General features: G+C 42.7%; 1 protein-coding gene across 1 annotated transcript; it reads right to left on the bottom strand.

Annotated features, from left to right (window-relative positions):
- Nucleotides 1-6,732: 6,732 nt before the first annotated feature.
- On the bottom strand, nucleotides 6,733-8,810 carry SF3B5 (splicing factor 3b subunit 5). The gene has a single exon (XM_037392566.1). It carries the CDS (start codon nucleotides 8,676-8,678, stop codon nucleotides 8,418-8,420), a length of 261 nt encoding a protein of 86 aa, XP_037248463.1. The 5' UTR covers nucleotides 8,679-8,810; the 3' UTR covers nucleotides 6,733-8,417.
- Between the last annotated feature and the right edge of the window lie 16,437 nt (nucleotides 8,811-25,247).

Here is a 25,247-nt window from a genome sequence, read left to right as displayed (position 1 = left end):
TCTCACCTCCCCATTTCCTAGTAAACATACATCATGTCCAAAAGATAATGCCTTAACACCGTCCTCATACACAGCTGACTCCAGCCCAGTTTCTCTCTGCCAGCGTTGGCAGCCTCACTGATGAGGTGCATGTGCTGGGGAGTGATGCTTCGATTCGTTTTCAGAGTTTCAAAGTTTGACTTTTCATTGTCTCATCTGCACCACAATTCTTATCTGAGAAGGAAACAGCAGCTCGGAGTGATACCCCTTGGCAGGATGAGGCCCATGTCCTGGAGCTCTCAGCCACAAGATTTTGGTGTGAAGTTCATGCAGCTGGAAAGAGACTTCCCTGGCTCTTATTTCATCAGCTTTCCTAGACCACCTTTTCCACTGGGTTTCACATATACATTCACATACACATATACATATACATATACATTTCTTTTGAATAGATGGCAGGCCCTACTGGGGCTTCTCCCTTGCCTGCAAAGCACCTAGCAGGCATCACCAGGGGCGAGAAGTCAGCCAAAGGCCTGACCCAGAGGGACAATGAGTACTTGAATTCTCTCTGTGATTCAATGGGAAGCTCCAGCTAAGATGGCAAAAGCTGTATAAGATCCAGGTCTGGATGACTAACAGTCCGAATATCCAAGTGCCCTGCCCGGGTTGGTAAGTCCTAGCCTGCAAGTGAGCAAAGCCTCGTAGGGCCAGCTTGTGGCCCTGCACCACCTCAAGTCTTGACTTTCCACCAAGACAAGTCACCCAGTGCTGCTGCTGAGATCCCACAGGCCTAGCTGCTTTCTGTGGCTTGCTTGATGAGCGTATGGATCATGTCTTTTCCTTAAAGCCTCATCATAAACAAGCAGTCAAAATACTGGAAATAAAATCACAAAGCAGAGCGTTGGGGGAGCTAGCTGTCTGCCAAAGTGCTAGCTCTCTCCAGCTTCCCAGGGTCATCCCAGGACAGCTGCAGTTAGCTCTGCAGCGCAACAAGTTCAATTGCTCACAGATTTGTCTGCAAATAGCTGCTTCAGAACGCGTGTCTTAGAAGGAAAACATTTTAACAAGCAGTGAAAAGCAGTGTATAACTCTTTAAACAACACTTGTATGAAGGCCTGTTGCAGCTCCTTAGCAAAGTCCCAAAGTTCTGGTGTGGGCACAAGCCACTTTCCCAGCCTGTGGATGGGTCTGTCACATGCCCAGGACAGCCCATGGAGGCCTTGCTCAACCGAGTCTGATCCAGTGATTCTTTGCAGAGTTCAGCCCCATGCATTGAAAGGTGCCCCAAAGGCACTGTTGAGCAGTGGTAGGTGAAGCAGCGAGCTTAGCTGTTCTCATTATTGTCATCTCTTAAACCAACATGAACAGTGGTCTAATAATGCCAAAGGCACTTTTAATATATGAAGCCTTTTAATATATGAAGTACTGAATCTGCATGCATGTCACTTGACATCCAAGTGGGAAGTGATTTATACTAGTAGTACCCTGTCAGCAGTAAACAGAAAACACAAGCATTTACTATTCTCCATTCATTAGCATCATACATTTGTTTTTTCAATACTATTTATACCAAGCAGGACATAAAATATGAATGCTGCAAAGTTCAGTAAATCCTGCACCAGGCTCAGCTCAGCCCAGGGCTAACATCAGCCTTATCTGCAATCACAAGAGTGTGTCAGGAAATCATGCTGTCATGCTAAGATAGCAGAAAAGAGCTTCGTTTGGCTTTCCCCAGATGTAGTTTACTTTACAAACATACCAGAAGAACAAAAGAAATACCGAAGAAACATGTTTCCCTCTAGTTCTCATGGGGTTTGCTACTCCATAAAGTGAACAAGAGTTTTTAGACACTAATGTGAAGACTATTTGTGCAAAAGTAAGAGGCAAGGAGGAGCAGGTGCTACGTATACTTACATCTTCAATCTTTTAAAACTTGTTTGATGAGTTTCATACTACAGTTGTTCTTCAAAATGGATATCAGAGAAGTAACAGCTAAAGGCCTGAATGTTTTACATGCAGTGTTACCTTGGCAGTGACACAGCTGAAGGACAGTTGAAGGACAGCTGTGTCCTTCAACACAAACCATGAAAGAATGTTCTTTTTACAGTTAAAATGTAATACTGTCACATGCCCTGTGCTGGAAAACATGAGAGAGGCAGTGAAAGCACCTCCATAACCTTAGCAACTGCTTTGATCCTTACTAGAGCAAAACAAAGTGCTCTTCATTTTGCTCAGCTTGAAAGGTACCAACTACAACACTCTAATAGATCAGATTTTTCTCCACTCACATTAGAATCATGGCATCATAGAATAATTTGGGCTGGAATGGGCCTTTAAAGGTCATCCAGTTCCAATCCCCCTGCAATGAGCAGGGACATCTTCAACTACATCAGGTTGCTTGAAGCCCCATTCAACCTGACCTTGAATGTTTCCAGGGATGGACATCTATCACCTTTATGTGCAACCTGTCCCAGTGTTTCACCACCCACATCATAAATGTCTTCCTTACATCTAATCTGAATCTACCCCCTTTTATTTTAAAACCATTACCCTTTGTCCTATTGCTACAGGCCCTACTGAAAAGTCTGCCCCCATCTTTCTTATAAGCCCCCTTCAGTTTCTCTTCCCCGACAAATGTGGACCGGTACCATATGAAAGGGGTTGCTTTAATTTCTTCCATGCATTTTCATTCCAGTTAGTAAGACAGTAACTGTTGAAGTCACCGTTTTCCTCATGTTTCTTGTTCCTCCAGGAAATTTTATCAGAATAACATTACAATGAATATTTAAACACTTGGGTCCATGCTGTCACAGGAAAAGGTAATATGAAGAAATATGCTTCAAATTTTATGCTAACTAATTTTATCTATGTCCTGAACATGACATAGGAATTTCACTCCTTGTTCTTGGGAAAACTACGTTTAACAAAACTGTTCCATCCCCTCTAAATATCCTTTGGCTTCTCCACTAATTCTGTAGCTCAGGCTATAAGCAAAATAATTATTATTTTTAGTAGGTGACACGTATTAAAAATTTGAGGATCAAGCATAGCTGCTGATAAATGATGGGAAAATTGCTAGGCTGGTAAATATCGGGATTGATTTCCCTTTTAAAAAACTAGAAAGGAGATTTTTTTTTTTATGTTATATGAAAAGAATAATACTTACATTCTACTTAAACATGAGGAAATGCAAGATCTGGCTGCCTATGCCATCCAATGTCTGCTCTGTTGTTGCACTGTGATCAGTGGTCAGTTACAGTGGTTTTATTCTTCAGGCTTTATGCAAGTGTGTTTAGCGATGCATGTACCCAATTACATAGCAGCCTGCAGGTTATTACCCTATAGTTTCTGCAGATTGTAATAATTTATGGCTCATAATATAAAACATGTTCAGTTTTCTTCCTTAGCAAAGCAACTTAGAGCCATTCTTGCATCTAGTTGGTTATTCTCAGTCTGTCCACAGCAGTTCACTATTTAGTTACTCCAGTTCTGCATCTGATCAAGCTATAAACCTGATGAGAGAAGTGAGATATTAAATGGAACCTCAGGATGTTGTAGGATGTTTACAAATCCTAACTTTGCAAATTGAATCTTAAAACCATTTCAGCAATGTGATTTACATTGCAGCCCCACAAACACTGATACCAGCATCACCCAAGAGACATCAGACTGAAGAGCTTCCAAGCCAGCTGTACCGCAGAGAAAACATGGGGCAAGTGTGCCTCGCTTGAACCCAAGCGAATGCTGTTGTAATTTACCTGTTTAAAAATTCTAATTTCACAGGAATCACCTCAAAATGGATTTTTTTTTTTTTTCAACTTACATGAAGTTTGAACTGTCATTCATCCATGATCGGAGTATCGGTTCTTTGGACTAAATTTCCTTTTCACAACAACCAACAAGTCTGAGTAAACATATCTGAGGTGGACTATTCCAGTTGTTTGAGGTGGGTTTCAAAATAAATTCCAGTTATGAACTATTTTTGGGAGAGACTGTTCTGGTGTGTGTTAACGGAGGGCTGGGTGGGGTGGGGTGGGTTGGGGTGTTTGGGAAGTCCAGCGTATTTTGTGTGCTACTGCAATAAAAGGTAATTATCAAGCTGGACTGAAAATAAGAAAGCAAAAGGTTACAGTTCTGAACCCAAGACAAACATTGCTCTAGTTGTGTCTTTAGAGCAGTCGGAACCATACAGGTATGCCAGCACCCTGACACATTTCTGCACCATAGCACAGAATGATGGTTCAGTTTCAAAGGGCAGCAAAGAACATACTGTACTGTACTACATTTGTCAGGGTTTTTTTTCCAATTCAAATCTGACTGCATAAACAAAAAGAAGAATATAGAGGAGAATGGCAAATAAAGGAAACATCGATGACATTTTCAAACAAGGATGTCTAACTTACGGAAATGTGCCACAGTTTAATCAGTTTTAAATGCATTTAAGTTGTTTTGGGCAATAAAGCCAGCCTCAGGGCAGCGGAAAACCACACAGACCATATATTTATGAATATATTATAATAATAGTACTAAAAATATTGCATGGTTCAATTTGAATGACCAACTAAAAAGTTGTAAATGTGCATTTAAGCCCCCTTTGTGTACTATGAAACCAGATAGGCCATTTGGCTTTTTTTTTTTCTTTCATTTTGCTTAAGAAAATCTGTGGAATTAGTGGTGCAACAGCACAGAATCAAAACTCTGATGAGGATTCAGAAACCAGTGATGCTTAAAATAGCCCAGCTTTAAACGGGAATTATCTGATGCACTAAAGTAAAATCCTGGTGCTAAACAGGCTACGAATGTTACCATCCATGAATGTTTAATACATGCAAATAATCCTACAAAACAACTGAGTTTTATGCTGAATGTAACTGAAGTGAAAGTGGCCCAAGTTTTACAGTTAGCAGAAAATTAACTCACTAGTGCAATTGTTTCACTGTGCAAATGTTAACTCATGTACTGCTATCATTCTGATTAATCAGAACATTAAAAAAATGAAGGTATTCAGAACTACAAAGCTATGGTATTGTGCTAGGGCTCCCATACTGCCCTATTCACCCATGCTGATTAAAAGGTATATGTTTGGAACCTTAGAACTATTCCATTGAAAAAAATGAAGTATTTCTGCCCATTGGAAAGTTTTACCAATTTTTTAAAGTATCCTTTATTTTTTCAAAGGAACTTTGCAAGATAGCATGCAATTCCATTAGCCATCTGTGCCTTCAGTTGAATAGCAGCATCATTTGCTGCCCTCTGGTGTAGCATAAAAAAAAAGAAAAAATCACTTAAAATGAATGAAAGGTAAATGGAATATAGAAATCGAATAAACTGCCAAGATTTCTTAATTTATAAAATAATTCATAAATCTCACACTTACGCTACCTGGTGTAAGAGACAGCCAGATTACCAAGGGAATGGTAACAACCATAATTTAAAATGAAGGTGATAGTGCACTTCCATGGTATTACTTTCTGGATTAAGTATAACCCATTTATAAGTAAGCCAAACCATCTCAGCATGAAGCTTTGCATGCTTTTTCTGTCAGAGTCAAGCTTGGTTCTTCTTCTCTTGAATCATACATAAATAAGGCACCAAAAGCAAACTTTTCCCCTTTCACCTGCCATCCCCATACTAATCACTGTATCATACATTTTAAGATATCATTGTTTCAGTATTCTATCCTTAGCTAAACAGTAATTAAACACTATATATAATTAGAAATTTTTAATTAAAATGGCATACATATTCTGCTGTACAGAGAATTTAAAAAGATATGTTACCTAGCAGAACAAAAGCAGGTGAAATTCCTTCTTACAAAATAAGGTGTACATTGTGTTGGAAATCGTTTATATCTCTCTCACTTCACACTATGTGAAATTAAGTTACAGAAACTCAGGAAAATAAGCCAGAGGTGACAGTGGGAAGCCCAGTTAAAGCCACACTGCTTGGATGGAAAAAGATCATGCAAACATCAAGCCAATTTATAAACAAAATGTACTGTTCACCTTTCACTCAGGATAGAGGTAAAACAGATGTGTCCCAGTAGGACAGGTAACTAACTCTATTCTTCGGATGCTTTACCCTTTCCGGGACCAAAATGTGAAAGAGCTCACTGCTTTCATTGGTTTTAAAAATGCTTTGGGAGTCTGGAAAAGACCATAGTCCAGAAACACGCTCATCAGTGTCTCCCAGTTCTCTGCAAGTTTATCTTGAATTCTTAGGAATTCTAACTTCCCTTCATTTTTTTTCCTATTTCTTTGGGAAGTGCAATGTTTCACAATCGTTACTTTGTACAGACACTCTAAAAACCTTTTCCGACCACACTAAAACAGAAGTACATGCTTAACTGGGATTCGAGCGAGTACACTCAGCTGAACCAGGAAGTTCACTCACCATGTAGCTCTGACTTGCCCCCGAAGGGTGTTTGGCCTTTCTAACAAAGAGTTGGCCTGCAAGGGGGTATTAATATTTACTTATGTGCCCTATTTGTTGCTCACATTTTACAATGTATTAATAACCATGGATAGAGTTAACTGTTAGCAGTTTACACTCAACGAAATCTTCCTTGAAATGTTTTTAAAGTTCTAATTTATGCAGGAGTAGATTAAGTCGCAGTTTCTGTGTTCTCTTCAGAGGTAAGAGATTCAAGACTTCACAAAAACTCTCTCAAAATGTACTCTCACAAAATGGACTCTCTCATGCCACCCTATTTCATGTCCCATATTTGTATAGGGAAAAGGCAGGTTTCTAAGATTCAGTCATAGAACAGACTTTTATTAAGAGTAACAGTAACATTGCTTGATTTAGATACAAATTTTGCTCAATTTTTGCAAAACTGCATTAAATTCCTACAAGTGCCTGAACTCAAGGTAAGGAAAAATCTTTCAGCCATGGACCTCAGTATGTGAGGAACAGATGCTCTTCAAATTACCTGCCCCAGCTTGCATGAAAACTGGAAACAAGTTTTCTACAAATCCCTCTTATTTATTGGGAATCACAGTAGTTCCCCACAAAAGTTGCAGGTAAAATTTATTTAGGACCACTTCACCCATGCCCTCATCTTAGTATGTGCAATAAAGTTGGGAAAATGCAGTCTTTGAATTCTTCAGAAGTTTGATATACTGACCTGAACGTGGCCTCAGGAGCTTGTACTTTTCGTAACAGTATTACGGATAGCTTAAGTTTTGCAAGACTCAATAAAGAATGTTTTGAGATCACATTGAAGGAAAAAGATATTGCTTAGCTTGCACACAGTCTTAATAGGATGAGAAAACACTGAACTTTTCATTCCAATGTAAAAAACAAAACCAAACCCCCACAAACAGACCACCACCCACAAGTTACAATGAATGCTCCATATCAGAAGTGAGAGCACTTAAGACATACTGCTTGGAGAAATCAACTTTTACTCTTCCCATTCATTGGAAGTCAGATTTTAATTTTACTCTAATAAGTGAACAGAAAGCCTGTTTTAAGTGACAAATCAAAATCAGAATCAGTTCAGTTTGCAGTCTGATCTGTCACCTCAAGCCATTTTAATTCATAGTAACAGTACAACTTATGTTCCTATTTCATATCAACAGTCTAGCCCTACATTAACACGCTTTTTAGTGTAATGTAGAAAAAACCCTGTAAACACTAGATTACTAGAGAGCATTAGTGCAAAAAAAAAAAAAAAAAAGCTAAGTTGGATCAGAGAGAATCAAGGTTCGGTATACTCAAAGTACAGGAAGGAAGATGAAACATGAAAATGGTATTTAAAGAAAAGCCACATTGGAGTTTTAAAGCACTACAGCAAGTGACTTACACTGTACCACAAACTGCCCCACAAAATAAATGCCAACAACAAATCAAATCCTTCTGAGTGTCAGCAAGCCTGCTCTCTTTCCTCCAAAGTTTTGGAAAGCAAGCACCAATCAGCCCGGCTGGGAAAACGCTATCTGTGGAGTATATGAGTCTTGCACCTCGGCTGGTTTTATCGACTGAGTAATCAGCACTCCTTTCAGAACAAAGAGCTCTTATTGGCAGATTACCGCACAAAAACATTAGAAATGCCCAGTAAGTTTTATTATTTTCCATTTTAAAAATCCGAGCCGCTACACAGTGGAGAGAGACGACGCTGTCCAGAAGCAGGCATTTTACAAGGCTTCTCCCCGTCACAGAGTCCTTCGAACGCGGTGGGACCCCGAGGGCAGCGGCCCGCAGACGCCCACGCTGGCTGTGCCCAAAGGCAGCTCCTCGGACCCGCCGTGGGCGCAGCGCTGCCCCGCGGGGCCGGGCTCGGGCGGCATGCGGGCAGGCGGCCCAGCGCAGCACAGCCGGGCCGGGCCGGGCCGCCACCGCGCCGCGCACGCAGGGGGCCTCTGCGCCACCGCCGCCCGCTGCGGCCACCCCGCCCCCACAGCACGCCGCCCGGGGCCGGGGCCTGCCGGGCCGGGCTAAGACTCGTCGGGCTTGTCAGCGGGCGGCCCGCAGGGCTGCAGCATCTTCTCCATGAGGTTGAAGCGGACGCGCGCCTTGCTCTCGTTCTCGGCGATGGCGAAGTAGTTGAGCAGGTCGAAGTGGCCCATGTAGGAGCAGTACGAGTCCCGGTGCTGGTTCACCAGCCACTCCCACTTGGTGGTGTCGGCGTGGCCCGTCCCGATGTACTTGGACTGCAGGTGCTCCAGCTGGCTGTGGATGGTGTACCGGTCCGTCATGGCGGCGGCGGCGCGGGCGCTGCGGCCAGGCGCGGCGCGAAATGGAGAGCGGAAGTGACGCCGGGCGCCTCTTCCGCCCAGGGCGCGGCAGCCAAACCCCGCCGGGCCGGCAGCGGTTACTCACGGCTCCCCCGGCCGCTTCGAACGGAAATTAGTGAAACCCGCGGACGGCGGGTGCCTCCCCGACGCGGTGCACGACGGGAGCGCGCGCAGGGTCTGCCGGGAGCGGCCGTCTGCCCCCGCCCGCGGCCGGACGGACTGCGGCGGCAGCGGGCCCGGCCCGGGGCAGCGAGGGGGGCAGAGGGCCCAGGCTGGGCCCTGGTGCCATTAACTACAGATACGATCTGTAATAAAATACTTTGCTGCTGGCGTAGTTACTTCAGTTGAGTAATCCCAACAGTAAGCCCAACGACAGCTGCAGCTTCGGGCCGGCATGTGTAACACGCCGTTAACTGTGAAGCCAGTCGCTGAGGGTTGGCCGCGGGCTCGGCGCCTCGGCGGGTGCAGGCCTGAGCCTCGGGTCTGGCGCTCCGCTGAGCCGCCACGCAAAGCCTGGGGAGTCAAGTTGATTTGTAAAGCAAAGGTACGGCTTTGATATTGTAACTGCTGCTTAATTCACCTGAGAATCAAAGGGGCATGTGCTATCAAATTTGGCTACAAAATACGTAGATAATCGGTCATAGGGATGAACATCAGAAAGTCTTCATTTGCTAGGAGACTTAAGAAAATTGGAGAGCAAAACCCTGAGGCTCACACTTCAGGGCACAGCTTATCCCACCTCCTGACACTGTCTCTGTACAAACTGCATCTCAGTTCTGCTTCCTAAACAAGTGCTGCAGGAAGTCTGGTGCTGAAAAAAGGAAAAAGCTACCAAAAAACCAGCCAGGAGGTGCCAAAAGCAAGCCAGCACTCCTGTTTGCTAGCCCTTTGCTTGGCTGGCGGGCAACACAGCGCTTCCTACGGTGGCTTTCATACAAGAAGTCCACTTACAGAAAGGCCGCAAAAGGGCACGGTATTTGTGGGCCCTCCTGAAATAAGTAGTTTGGGAAGGTTGCTTCTATTACATGCAGCAGGGGAAAAGTGCTGTAGGTCCGATCTCTGATGCTTTGCAAGGTGCAGAGCTCTTGGTTACTTTTCCCCAGTCAGGTGAAAGGTGAGCAGGGTCAAGGGATTTAAGCCAAAATTATTGCTGTTGAAAAATATTCTTTGGCAATGCAGGTAGTGTTTTCTATGAACATTAAACTCACAAGCAGGTATAAAGAACACAAAATGATAAATTGCATTGCCTATCTTCTTTGGTCAAAGTGGAGCTCGAAATAAATTTTATCATCAACCAAATAAGCAGTCTATCTTCTCCAGCTCTATTCAAGAGCTTACATAATGTTGTTTGAAATGCATGAAATGATTCATGCTTTCATATGATAGTAGTGGTTTTAATTACTTGTTTTAAAATAGGAAAGACACGTTGCCAGAATTTTTCCCATAAGACACTGAGCTATTTGCTATTTCTTCCTGTCCTTGTAAACACCCTGTAGTCAAAAGAAATCCACAGAAGTGTTTTGTGAAAACCTGGATGATTATAAACCACTTGTTTAAAAGCGAATGTCTTACAAAACCAAGGTCACAGAAAGCAACATCAAAACAACGTCCTGAACTGTCCTTACCCTTTAGTGCAAAAATCTAAATTAGGACTATATTTTTATTATTATTATTTTTATGAGGATCTGTTGAGTCATTGCTATCAAGGCTTACTTAGCAGGGAGCCATTCACACAGCTGGATACAGCAGTTGTATTCTGTGGTTCCTTCTGCAGAGACCAAGAGAAAAAAACAAACAAATGCAACTCCTCAGGAGTTTCTGTGTATGATGGTATATAGAAAGTCAAAGAAAGACATACTCTGAACATGGGAAAGCTTTCATTTCTTTTGTAAATGGTATCTTTGTAAAGAGCAAGATGGTATGAAGGATGCTAACGCTTTGTAGATGTTCAATGCCAACAGTGGCACGTAGGACTGATCTCAGTGCTGTTTGGAAGTTATCGTCTTGGAAACTCTAGGCCAGGAGATGTATTGATTAAAATAATCAGTCTTTGGAATAGAAAAGATGCCTAGAAGCTTATCCACCTCTTGCAGCTGTTGCAGGAGTTTCTAGGAGTAATAGCTGCATTAAATCAAACAGGCATTCAAGTTCTAGTTCAAAAAAACACCCTGAAAGGGAAGTGTAAATGTGACATTTTCAGGAAGCTTGATAGTGGGCCAGATTAAAACATTGCATTCAGGCATCCAGAGCTCTAAGAAAATATGTACCAAAATTTCATTCTATATTGGCTTTGATCAAAAACTCCTATAAAAATACTAGACAAGCTTACCAATACTAGGAAGAAAAAATAGGTAGTAAAATTACCACCCAACAGGTGAGTAACAAATACTTACAAATGATTACCTAACTTAAAGTTTCACTTGAAAAATACAAAGTTTCAGCTGCTAGCTTTGAAGAATTATGTTCAATTACATTCACTTTATCTTTGTTTCTTCTTCCACACAAAAATAATATCTGTTGTTGGGCCTTGTTATTCTTGTTAGGTCCATGCAAAATAGATGCCTGCACTGGGGCACTTTTATTTGAAGTTTAGGAATACTAAGGGACTGGGGTAAAGGGAGAGAACGTATGTAAATATGCATGTGTGCACAGAGGTAGAGATATCAATAGAGAAGTATTATTCAGTGGTAATATGCTTGTGCAATTAGGATTCCTGAACAATTTAGCATTTTAGGATATTTTAAGGGTTTTGTACTGAATACTATTAAATATAATTATCAGATTAATTTATATGTCTTGGTCTCTGAAGTCATGTTGACAAATAATTAGTCTGAAACAACCGATGCTTACTTAGGGAAATCACACAAATGTGTTAGTTTAAGTGCTGAAATAATCTATTAGGAGAGTAAAACCGTATCACTTCCAGCCAGGTTTCAAACGGTCACCAGGTGCGTGTCATGAGCCGCGGTGGCCACTGGATGTCAGGGTTGGACTTGCAGCGACTCCTCTTCCATAAAACGGGAGACTGGGAGACTGCTGGACCGAGAGAGGAACAGTGGCTGCCCACTGTAAGATACAACCTAGTTTTTACATTTCTACTGACTCTTAAGGTAGAAGAGTGAAGATATGAATATTGCACAAACAAGGGGATGCAACAATTTTAATACAAAAATCCAACATACACCCAGAAAGATGATAAAATGAGAGGTGTGTCTCTTTTCTTTTCTTTTCTTTTCTCTTTTCTTTTTTTTTTCAGAAATTCCTCTATTCTTCACTATATTGGTTTATCCAGTAATTACAATTTCAGAGAAAAAAAATGTTCGAGATTGCATTAGCCTGGAGAGAATGGGACAAGAAATTAAATAATGATAAGAAATTAATTTCTATGTCTGGAAGATTTCCTTATTTGTTAAAAGTGCACATTTTTTAAAAAATATGTTGCTTCTGCTGTAACAGGATTCTTCACTGATTGTTTGCAGAGGTCACAGAATCACAGAATGGTCAGGGTTGGAAGGGACCTCTGGAGATCATCTATTCCAACCTCCTGCTAAGGCAGGTTCTCCTGCAGCAGGTCACACAGGATCACATCCAGGCGGGTTTGGGATATCCCCAGAGAATAAGACTCCACAGCCTCTCTGGGCAACCTGTTCCCATACTCTCTCACCCTCAAGGTCTTCCTTAGATTCCGATGGAGCTTCATGTGTTACAGCTCGTGCCCGTTTCCCTTTATCCTGTCACTGGGCACCATGAGAAAGAGCCTGGCCCCATCCTCTTGACACCCACCCTTCAGAGATCTGTACGCATTGATAAGATCCCTCTCAGCCTTCTCTTCTCCAGGCTGAACAGGCCCAGCTCTCTCAGCCTTTCCTCACCAGGGAGATGCTCCAGCCCCCTCACCGCCTCTGGACCCTCTGCTGGACCCTCTCCAGTAGCTCCCTGTCTCTCTTGAACTGGGCAGCCCAGCAGGGGACACAGCACTCCAGATGGGGCCTCACCGGGGCAGAGCAGAGGGGGAGGATCACCTCCCTCGGCCTGCTGGCCATGCTCCTCCTCACAGCCCCCCAGGATCCCACTGGCCTTGGCCACCAGGGCACAGTGCTGGCTCGTGGGCAACTTGCTGTCCACCAGGGCTCCCAGGTCCTTCTGCACAGAGCTGCCTTCCAGCAGGTCAGCCCCAGCCTGTACTGGTGCAGGGGGCTGTTCCTCCCCAGCTGCAGGACCCCACACTCGCCCTTGTTGAACTGCATTAGGCTCCTCTCTGCCCAGCTCTCCAGCCTGCCCAGGTCTCGCTGAAGGGCCGCGCAGCCTCTGCTGTATCAGCCGCTCCTGCCAGGTCTGTCCCACCAGCAGCCTTGCGGAGGGTGCGCTCTGTCCCTGCACCCAGGGCACTGGTGGATAAGCTGGACAGGACTGGACCCAGCACTGACCCCTGGGGCACACCGCTGGCCACAGGCCTCCAGCCTGACTGCGCCGCTGGTCACAGCCCCCTGAGCTCTGCCGTTCGGCCAGTTCTCAACCCACCTCGCTGTCCACTCATCCAACCCACACTGCCTGGGCTTCCCTCTGAGGATGTTATGGCAGACAGTGCCAAAAGGCTTGCGAGGTCAAGGTAGACAAGACCCACCGCTCTGTCCTCATCTACCCAGCCAGTCACTCCATCATGGAAGGCTATTAGGTTGGTCCCTAATAAATTTCCCCTTGGTGAATACACATCGACTAACCCTGATAACCTTCTTTTCCTCCACATGATTAGAGATGACCTCCATGATGAGCTGTTTCATCACCTTTCCAAGGATGGAGGTGAGGCTGACTGCCTTGTATTTTCCTGGCTCCTCCTTCTTGCCCTTTTTTGAAGATGGAGTGACATTGGCTTCCCTCCAGTCCTCAGGCACCTCTCCCGTCCTCCATGACCTTTCAAAGATGATGGACAGTGGCTTAGCAATAACATAATGATAAATATTACACTCTAAAACAGATAACCGCTTTCTGCTTGTACTCCTTGCATATTTGCTTTCCAAAATCAACAGTTCTCTTTCAAGCTCCCAAATCATATGCCAAAATGCATGGATGGGATGGTTATCACTATACACTCCTAACATTGCCCAGTCCTGGCTATAAATACCTTGCTTCTAGTGGCTTATACCTTGCCAAGTCTCAACATTCTGAGTTTACTTTTTTATTTTGAGGATCTGGTGAATTAAACAATTTTCAGCTTGTGACAAACAAGGCATTCCCAAGAATGAAACCAGCAAGCAAGATGACACATGCTGAGTTATCAAGAGCTGCGCTTTGAACACATCAATTTCTCTGTGGTGCTTGGTGGTGTGAAAATTGTGTTCTATCTGCCTTAAAGGTAATAAACAACGATACTTTGATAAAGCTGAAAAGTGAGATATGTTGTAGAGCCTTATTAGTGAAAGCTTTAATTTTTACAGTAAATGCAAGAGGCTTATGTACATTTCTCATTTGAGATGAGGAAGTTCCCAACCCAAGTTTAGAAACAAGTGGTTAACAGGCAGTTACTGGTTTGGCTTTTCCTAGAGATGCACAGAAAGAACCGTTACGTTCTTCCTTCTGTAAGGATGTTAATTTCCTAAATATCCATTGCTGACCCCTCTCTACTTTGCTGTCTGCCCCACAAGCAATCCACAGCCAGAAATTTTGCAACATTAATTAGTATAACACATACCAAATAAAAGAGTTGATGACTCCCTGATACCAGTGGCTCTATGCTTCTGCTGTTATTTTTTGCTTTTATGAACTGACTTGCTGTGCATCAACATGTGAGTTTTCCCATCTGTGCAGAGCACAGATGACAGATTTTTGTTGAGATAAAGATGTTGACACCAATGTGAATGGCAGGAGAAATGATGAATACTTGTGCATGTGTGTGTAGGGGGGAAGGTGGAGGGGGGAAAAGCTGGTTACAGATGGGCTTCCGGTACAGAACATTTTTAAGTACTGTTTTGAAGAAATCAGTATTTTTAAAACATGATACGTCGCAGATAAAAAAAGAAACAGCTGCATTAAGCAGCTTCAAGAGTCAGCCTTAAAAAAAGGAAAGTCACCTCCTCTGTCCTTACTATTCCCTGCACATAGAAAGAAGACAGTGATATGATATACAGAGCTACCCAACGGTCAAATCAATTTCTTCTAATTTAAGCTTGTGTACATTTCTGAGAACTTTTCTAGCGCCTATTTAAAATTGTATCTTTCATCATTGCTACTTTGTACACCTTATTGAACACAATTAATACCTGTACTAGCTGCAACAGTTTATCTGAGGTGAATGAAGGAAAGACACCCAAAGAAAAATGTGCGCAGAATATAGCTGCAGTTTGGATAGTCTTTTGTTACATTTACTATTATTACTCCATTTTATTTAGAAATGGATGACATGAACAAACCTTTCCCATTACAAAAATGTAATGCACACAAGCAATTTCAATTCACCTGGCAGACTATTACTATCTCTATTTTCAGCCTGAAGAAGTAACTAATCACATTAGTGGAGGGGCTTTTATTTTCAAAGTGATGGCTTTGGAATAGAGAACTACCCTCTAAACAGCAAGTGAGAGCTCTCTCTCCCAGCCCTCCAGTGTGCAGTGAGGTGGGTTGAGAACTGGCTGAACGGCAGAGCTCAGAGGGCTGTGAGGAGGAGCATGGCCAGCAGGCCGAGGGAGGTGATCCTCCCCCTCTGCTCTGCCCCGGTGAGGCCCCATCTGGAGTGCTGTGTCCCCTGCTGGGCTGCCCAGTTCAAGAGAGACAGGGAGCTACTGGAGAGGGTCCAGCAGAGGGTCCAGAGGTGGTGAGGGGGCTGGAGCATCTCCCTGGTGAGGAAAGGCTGAGAGAGCTGGGCCTGTTCAGCCTGGAGAAGAGAAGGCTGAGAGGGATCTTATCAATGCGTACAGATCTCTGAAGGACAGGTGTCAAGAGGATGGGCCAGGCTCTTTCTCATGGTGCCCAGTGACAGGATAAAGGGAAACGGGCACGAGCTGTAACACATGAAGCTCCATTGGAATCTAAGGAAGACCTTGAGGGTGAGAGAGCATGGGAACAGGTTGCCCAGAGAGGCTGTGGACTCTTATTCTCTGGGGATATCCCAAACCCGCCTGGATGTGATCCTGTGTGACCTGCTGCAGGAGAACCTGCCTTAGCAGGAGGTTGGAATAGAGGTCCCTTCCAACCCTGACCATTCTGTGATTCTGTGATTTCTTCCCACCTCCTCAGCAGCATGCAAACCGAGAAACCTTGTGCCATACAAAATCCCCAAAACTGATGGAGAAAGTGTTGTTAAACCCAGGCATTCAGAAATCACCTGAACCTGGAAATTTTTAATTAAGCTTTTAAAATGGTGATTTTTTTTTTCTGTCATTTTTAATTAACATATGTTGTTTGCTTTCTTCTTTTTTTTTATTTTTGCATTTTGAGATTCTGTATTTCACTTAGTTTGTATTTGATTTTCTTCATAAATGTTTCGAAGTATTTTTTTGTATGATGTTTGAAGGTATTTACTTTTAGAAAGTTAAAGCTGAAATGTTCACATACTCAAATGGCTGCAGGGACAGAGGCTTTAAGAAAAGCACCAGTCATTGTGAAAACTGTCAGTGCTGGGGCTGTGATCTGGAGCCACAACAGGATGTGCGTAGATCATGTAGAAGATGGCTGATATAGCAGTCGGAATAGCTGTTGTGGAGAACAGAACATTCAGTATTCATATACAGCTGGGTACCGAAACCCATTTTTGACGTTTTGGAAAAGTCTTCAGTGTGAAATTAAAATCTTTGCAAACTGTGTCTCTCTGTTCCCTTTTCCCTGTCTTTTTCAGCCTCGTGTAATGTAACAATGAGCTCCTTAGCTAAGTTGTTCTCCGGTGTTTGTACTGCAGTTCACAGTGGGCCCTCATTCATGGCCTCATGGTGGGATTATAATAGCAACCAACGTGGCTGTCAGTGACATTCACCTCTGGACATGGGCCTGAAGATACCTGATTTTGAACAGGATTAATGGGATATATTTCTTACAGGCAGAGAGAGGGAAGTGCAGTCTACCCCATGAGTTCTTCACTTTCAGCTCCAAATGCAGCCTAGAGGCTCTGTCAGCAGGTGTTAAGGGTTAGGTATTTCAAGCGCTAAGACCATTGGCAACAGTCATTCCTACCTGGCACCTCGAGAGAATCAAGCCTGAAGGGTGAGGAAAGATTATTGTGGGTTCCAGATGTGCCAGCAAAAAAAGTCAACATTCCAGGAGCAGGCTGGGGCAGAGATTCCCATGCCAATATGTGCATGAGTCTCTTACTGCCTGTAATTAGCATGACACCTCCACCCCTGTCACACTCCAACATGTAGGAAATTATTTGCAACCGTTGAAAGAAACGTCAAAGACAATTAAATAAATCCATTCTCAACTACAGCTGCCATTGCAGCAAGTTGCTGGATGATTTTTATAAGCAAGGGATAAAGACACAACAGTAGCAACAGAAAACACTATAAGAAAAAAAAATCTATTCTCTTTTAGTTAAAGGACCATGAACACTGATCAGTGTAATCCCATGACAGCTTTTCTCTCTCCCATTTAATTAGTTCCTTGTGTGAAGATGAGCTGAAGATTATTCTCCTTTAAAACATATTTACTCTATCTCACGTAGGTAACTGCATACAGAAAAAAGGCTCCACAATCTTTTCCATCCTGTGGCTGCCTGCTGAATTTACCACTGTGAAAAGGGCTGCTCTGACTGACTCATCTGCAGAAACAATTTGTCTTGTCAGCGAAGGATAGACTTGTATAGATGCTGAGTCACAAACTTGCTTGCATAATTGGAAGGGTAAAACAAGCTTGTCAAGTGACTCAGTTTGCAATTTGATACTCATCTCATTCCCAAATGCACATGCACCTGTATTTTGAGGTAGCCAGGGATAGTTAATTACAGTTTGAATCATTTCAGTGGTACCCCTGGAATGTCTCCTTCTGAAATGCCCTGCTGTTCTGTTCTCTCTCCCATAACCCCTGGGATATGGCCAAGTGTGTCTTCACACAGGGGGAAAAAAAAAATCTGTGTTTTCCTTCACTAATAAAAACAGTCACTATTGCTATCCTAACAGATCCTCACATGGAGCTTAAGTCAAAGAGCCAGCATCAGTGCTTTTCACCTTTTTCAAGGGACTATTACAACCCTGTTTAAAGGACTCAGCAATAAACCATTTTCGATGGTAAGTTAGGGTTAGGAAAGAAGGTGGATCTTTTTGTCCATCTATGTGTGGAATTCCAAAACTGGCATAAGAAATCATAAGCCAAAATCTTACTGCAGTTTGTGGGAGAAAAAATTGGCCTTTTAGCTTAGAAGATCTGATGCTCAAGAGGAATTAGAAAAAACTTTGCATTGAGAGAGTTTGTCCAATGCTCCATCAGCCAAAGAAAGAGAAGTATATAACTGTGCTTTAAGAAAAAGGTAGCCATAAATCTAGAGAAAAAAATAGGGTTGAGGGCAGTCATCTGCTTTATAGATGTCATTGTTTCCTTTATAAAACTTATTAGGAAGTGCAATAGTCTGTCTTCTGAGAACTGCCTAGTATCCTACAAGCACTAACTCTTGATGGCCATACTAAGCAAGGAAAATCGTAGCCTAATTGCATAGGCAGGGACATTGACACAAGTAGCAGTGAAATCCCCTGCCAGAAGCCGCACACGGAACTGGTGGCAGAGCAGGCTCGCTGCTGGCGCTGCACTGTGCCCATTGCCCAGCTGTGCCTCCAGCTGTCCCCAAAGATTTCTCACTGACTCAGCTCAGCCCAGCACATCATCTCTAAGTGAGACTTGGTTATGACAGTAATGGCTTGCTTTGGGTAAATCAGCCCTCTGGAAAATTTTATTGTCAGTTAAGTTTCTGTTTCCTCCTACATCCTTGAGCAGTGTCTGAGCTAAGCCCACTCACGCTGACACATTTCTCGCCCTTCTCACACTGTACACCGTGGAGCTCCTTCAAGAGCTGCATTTTGATTTGTATGCAGAGATAGTCATATGCTTAACTTCAACAAGTTCTACCACTTTACAGCAAATCTGGAAATTTTCACTTTCTTACCCAAAACAAAATTAAACTCTGTTTGCCCAGAATAAGCCAGGAGGTGGTGGGGTGGGAAGGAGTCATGCATCTGATTACACTTTTAAAGTACTTATACCAATATGCTCCATTCAAACAACAACTTCCACATTGGCTCTGATGGTATCTTTTCAGCTGCTTGAATGCTTGAATGCAACCACTATCTCAGAAATCCCACAGCTGTTGGTTATTAGGGGGCTGCCTCCAAGACAAACGTCACCTTCAACCTCTTTGTTACAGCTTTCTTCTGACTGTTACTGATGGCTTGTGAAAGACACAGACTGAGCTTAGACAGACCTTTGGTAGAAGGTTTTTTCTGAGAAAGGTGCTCTAATGAAGGTACACAAGTGCAAAGCATGTCTTACAGATGTGTGGTAGTGCTGGGTTTGGATTGCTACGCCTGTATCTGAGTGTGAAGCCCTGCTTGCCCAAGGTTTGGGGCGTCAGAGTGGGGATTTTTGGGTCAGCTCCTGAGAAAGTTGGGACAATCACAAGTCTAGTTGTGATCTGCAGTTGTGTAAGTATCTGAATTCTGGGGGCTAGTTTGGGCTTGTGTCTAGGATCTGGGAAGCATTTCATCAAAAATATGTGTTGTAACTGGCAAAGCCAGCTGCCAGAGCATTTGTATAATTAATTTCATTTTGCTTTCTGGTTCTTATCTTACGGGCATTGGCTGGAGGGCACACATGGTGTATTCACTCACCAAGACACCTAATTGTTATGTTTTGATTCTCTTCTATACCAGGATCAAAACAGCCCACTGCCTGTCCTCCATCTCACGCTTCCTGTATATTTTAATATTGGGCCTGTCTTACTTGATGCCATGGTAAAAGTTCCATTGACTTCACTGAAGGCAGAATTTGGCAATTAATTTTAACTGGCATAGATTTCTCATTAAGTAGCACACAATATTTTCTATGCCAACTGTATAGCATTCACAGCTAAGAAATTTTTTAAGGGAGAGAGGTAGAAAGATGGCTGTATAGAGGCATAAGCCTTAAGAGAAACAAAATATCTGTAAGAAAAAGGCAGAGACATGAAAATACATGTAACCTTTTCATGAAAGGAGAGTACTAGCACTCAGGGGATTTGGATGCGACTTCTAGTTAGATCAAGGCTTCTTGTACACCTGTAGGCATTTTGACGCTTTCTGTGATTTCTTTCCCATCTATAATACACGGGTAGCAATACACGTAGCAGTATTTTTTAACTAATTGCTTGCAAATTGGTTTAGAGAGCCTGAAGTGGAACACAGTTTATAAATGTAATGCAATATTATTATTATTGTTGTCACATATATTGAGAACCTAGCTTAGTCCACCAACTTAATTTAATTGTCAACAAAGCCACATGTATGGCAGGGTTTCTATCATTACTTGGAAATCATCTTGCGAGTGAAATGTTGTACTTCAACAACCGGCACGTCTTTCTCCTTTCATCTTCAAGGAATAAGACTCTGAAAATTTCCATGTAGTACAGGTTTGAAGGCTGATGGGTTTATTACTGGGTGTGTAACAGAAGTTGGAGACAGTTTGTTTGCATCTAATCAATCTGTCTTATGACTTGTAATATACTGCAAACACTTGTTAAACTGTTAAGCTGCCTGCTCAAATTCTGTGACCAAGTCACAAACAGCCTGGATATACCTCAGCACCTACTAATCCAGTGTCAGTTTGGCAGTATAGGCTGGCAGGCCACCAGCTCGTGCCAGACGAGTGTGTTTTATGCCTTGCACTGACAGACAGGGTGTAGGTAGATGGCTCTGCCCAGACACCTGAACGAAGACAGAGTTGTTTTCAAAGAAAGCTACAAACAGTTGAACTGCAGATATGTGTCATGATAAACAATGAATCTCTGAAAAATAAACTCAGTGGACTGGTAACCAAGATTAAAATGAAATGTAGGTGGGTTACAGTGAGAGTGTTGACTAATGAGGAGCTGCCTTCGCTAACGAGCCGTCTGTGCAGTAACAGGCAGTAGATGGTGAGCCTGGCTGCTCTTGTACTGCGGGGTGTGGGACTGAAGGGCTTCCTCTTGAGAGGCATCTTTTGCCTCTAGACACATGGAGGTCTGGCCTCTACAGCTGTTGACTTTGAACCATGTTAGAATCACAGATCAGGAGTGACCTCAGGGAGATACTTTTTCCAATCTCCTGCTCAAAGCAGAATCAACATTTATTTATGACCAGGTATCTCTGGGCTTTGTCTAGTTGGGTCTTGAAAATCTCCAGGAACAGAGATTCCACAAATTGTCCAGGAAACCTCCTGTTCCAATGCTTCATTTCCCTCATAGTGGGGAATCTTTTCCCCCATAGTGGGGAACTCTCCTCACAAGTCACACGTTCCAACACTCTGACCACCTTGGTGACTCTCTGCTGGGCTTGCTCAAGTTCATCTACATCCTGCTTATACTCAGAATCCCCAAACTGTTGACTTCCTTACAAAAAGAAAGGAAAGGGACTAAGAACTCTACCATTCTGGGTCATGTAGCTCTGCAGAAATAGGGAGGTCTGCTCTTTCCCAAGAGTAAGCAAAGCATAAGGCAGCAGAAAGAACATTACTGAGGTTCCCAAACATCACATCCATACCTTCTCACTGACCAGAGTAGCCCCACAAATTGGTTGTGATTTTGATTTGCAAGAGTAGTTATGACCTTCTTCTCTGTGACTGATAAGGGGCTAAATCCTACATGGAAAATCCAGTCAGAGGGAGACAGAGCCATAAAGCCATTGAGGTGATGGAATAACCTTAAGAAAGCTGTATATTCCAAGGTGCCTGGAGACGGAAATGTGGGGAATCTGGCATCTCAGCGCATCTTTTGGCCCCCCATGTTTGCTATAGGATTTAAAGGAGGGGACTGCACAGCATCAGTTGAGCAGGTGACCTGACCCCCTTGAGGAAAGAAAGGGGAGGAAAAGGTCTCTGTGAAGTATTATCTTGCATGTAATGAATTTAACTGTCACTAAAGCTGCAGATGTGGCAAGATTTCAAACGTCACTTGGAAAATTTTCTTGCCATGTCATATAAAAGAAATATTTTTTATCAGAAACTGACATGTCTACCTCCTGTCGTCTTCAGGTAGTGACTATGTGCAATCCGATATGCAGGTATTTAGTGTGTTATTTGGAATGGAAATGAAGTATAGGCTTGCTTCTCTAGATGTGTTCTGAGTAGTGATTATTGGTGAACTTTAAACAAATTTGCTGTTGGATATTTCAGGAGACTAATTTTGTTTATCTGTTGTTGAATTATTTTGTTAAGTTATACTTGATTTTAAATCCACACCAAATAGGCATTTACAGCAATTGTATATGCTGTAGACTTAATATTAAATGTGAACAGTATTTAAAATAATCATTTATGTAGGATCTTCTCTTGCATAATTATATGTTAGTTGGGTTTTGGTTTATCTATCATGTTGTAAAAATTTATTCTGTAAGACGGACACTGTGTTTAACATCCTCCCTACATGTGTAACACTGCTGCTGTCAGCTGCCAGGTCTGAAGTAAAACCGGTGGTTCAAGGCCATGTAGCATAAGGGTGTGTAACATTGTTTTCTGCGCTTGTTCCCCATCTTTGTAGTGTTTCTCTCAGGGGACTGTCTGCTGACCTTGGCCAAGAAGCAAGGCTTATTTTGTCAGGCATGGTACAAATGTATATTAGATGTTTCGCTCCAGCAATAATTTTCTTTCAGTAAAAATATGTGTGAATTCACTTCTCAGGATTAAAAGTACAGGTACATAATTTACCTTACAATATTTTTTACTATGATATTAATAATAGTTTTTCTGTAATCTTTCAAAATCTCACTGTGTCATTGTAACTGTCATGTCATTGTAACTGTTTATTAGCTTAATAAGAAATACAGACTTTCACACATTGACTTAAATTTTGGAGAACTGACTGACCCTATCTGAAGCTGTATTCTTACACTTTAGTGTATTTTAATATTTTATAATTTTATAAATATTTAAATACACCTTAACACATTTCAAAAAGAGTTAGAAAATGAGGCTAAAATAAGGTATAGGAAGTCAACCGATCCATTCCCCACCTGAATTTAACGTCAGCCATACCTGAATTATTCCTAGCAGATATTTACCCAGCTCACAGTAGAGGCACAGCCAGGACAGGTTGCATCACTGAAGCTGAAAGTACAAGGAAGAAATAATAACTGACTGTGTATGCACAGCGCAGCCCTCCTTATTTGCCATAGTAACCCACAACCTACACAGACATACTGTTTGTAAAGTATATATATGTATAACACATTTTTCAGGTGAAATAATTCTCTAGGTTGATAAATGGGTATAGAGGCCGCTGTGCTCTGGTTTTAGTTCATCTGTTGGGACTTCCCTATCAGTTTGCTCATTCAGCTATGAACGGAGCAAATGAAAAAGCCAGCATCTGATGCTTTCAAAGATCCAGAAGTTAAGGGATCTGTGTAACAGTGCCAATGCCCAGCTGCATCCTGAGGGATGCACAGTCATTTACTTGGAAGTTAATAGTTGCTTCACATGAAAATGTGACTGTACATCTCAGCTGCTGCAGAGTCTTTCTCACCCATCGCTGCCTCTGAGCACAGAGCCAGCCAGGCAGTGTCTCAGGGAGGGACTCACCCAGGACTCCAGCAGATTTGGTCAGGTTTGAGCTTTCTGTATCCAACCACCAAGGCAGCTACATCCATCAAAAGCCAGTAGCTTTATAAAAGCTTTATAAAAACAGTGCAGCTATTAAGTTGCCCTTCTGCCTTACTCACTTTATTGCATAGATGATTCATGTACAGAGATAATCCCTGGCTGAAGTAAATGAGAGGAGACCTGTGGGCTCCTGTGGCGTTACTGCATAGCTATTCAGTGCCCCCAGTACTTCCTACCTTTGCATTTCTTAACTATGAGGCTTGAAGCACAGCCAGGAACAGCTGCCTCCCAGAATCCTGCAATACTTGCCAGTTGACAGACAGGTTTCAAAGATAAAATATAATCCTTCACTTTTCTCAGAAAAAATTTGCAAGTTGCTTGACAAATACCCCTCTACTTTGACATGTACCATTAATGTTTAGCTTTTTCTAGCTAAAACACTTCCCTGTAAAATGCAAACATTAACACTGACTGTTTCATTCCACGGAAACCTGTCATGCTGTTACCATGTCACGTACAACTTGCCTAGCTGCCATCTGCCTTGCCATTCACAGAGGACCCTGGGCAGCAATCGGTCATGACTGGGCTGTGAAATGTATTGCTCCCTGGCTGTGTATTTGCAGCTGAATGATCCCAAAAGATTCTTCTCTCACCTCCAGCTAACCAAAAAGCTTTTCTTTTTCTTCTTAGATCTATAACACATCACTGCCATGCTACCCTTGGGTAGGTCTGCTACAAGGCATTTAGATCTAGCCACAAAGCCACCTGGAAGGTTTCCACTGGTGCAGCGTGCCTCCAGAGGAGGGGACCTGCACGGTACAGAAACACACCGTGCAGTTTGTGCAGGCTCCCCACGCCTTTCTGGATGAATATTGTTATATTGCTTGTTGAAACGCACTGGCAGCATGAATATGGTGATCCATCAACATGGCTGTGTAAAATTTACGTTGATGTGATCCTAGGAGATAATTGTTCTAGTTCATCGAAACTTGATGGGTTTTAGAAAACACCACCTTTTCTCTGAAAGACTAATAATTTGAAAAGGATGCTCCAAAAAGCTATGGAAATGTTCTCATTTTCCAATGGCCCTCTTTTGAAGGTCTACTTATTCTATACCAGACCCTTTCTAAGGTTTCTAAGGCTTTTAACCCCTGGATGTTCTCACCCCCCGGGTACATCTTCCTTCACATCTGATATACAGCCTGGTCATTTTCTGCTCAGAGTAGTGATGGGGCATGTAGTTTTTGACAATATGAACTTGCTCCTAGAACCTGCTGTTACTGGGACTATAATGAAATCCAAGTACCTGCTATGTGCCTTCCTCATCTGGCTTTTTGATCCCTCTTGACTGTCATAAAGTTGTCCTTTTTGCTCTGCCAGGTTACAAAGCACTCCCTACAGTGCAGAAGCTAGTTGCTCTTAATCTATGTGCATGCAAATGTACAGGAGAGATACCTTACTCCTGTCTGATAACAGGAGTTAGAATACACGTCTTTACTGAAGTATAACAATAGGGTTAGGCAATACTTTTCATTAGGCCCACTGACGTGACAGGATCCTTGTCACATTATATATCTGGGCCATACTCTTGCAGTCACAAGCTGTGACATCAGCAGAGAAATCCAGTTCCTTACCTGGTATGAACCAAACCTTCAGCTCCCAGAAATCAGCATTGTTCCATCAGCTCCAGTTAACTATACTTGTTTACACCCTTCATGTGAAAATATTTTGAATTTGTTCATTCATCGGTTACTAGCTTAGCAAAACATGCTGGCACCTGCCGTCATCTCCCGA

This window comes from Falco rusticolus, chromosome 6 (genome assembly GCF_015220075.1).
Source record: "Falco rusticolus isolate bFalRus1 chromosome 6, bFalRus1.pri, whole genome shotgun sequence".
Classification (NCBI taxonomy): domain Eukaryota; kingdom Metazoa; phylum Chordata; class Aves; order Falconiformes; family Falconidae; genus Falco; species Falco rusticolus.
This window is presented reverse-complemented; position numbering and strand designations above follow the sequence as displayed.

Coding starts and splice junctions, on each gene's coding strand:
- SF3B5 (XM_037392566.1), bottom strand. CDS start 8,678: ATGACGGACCGGTACACCATCCACAGCCAGCTGGAGCACCTGCAGTCC.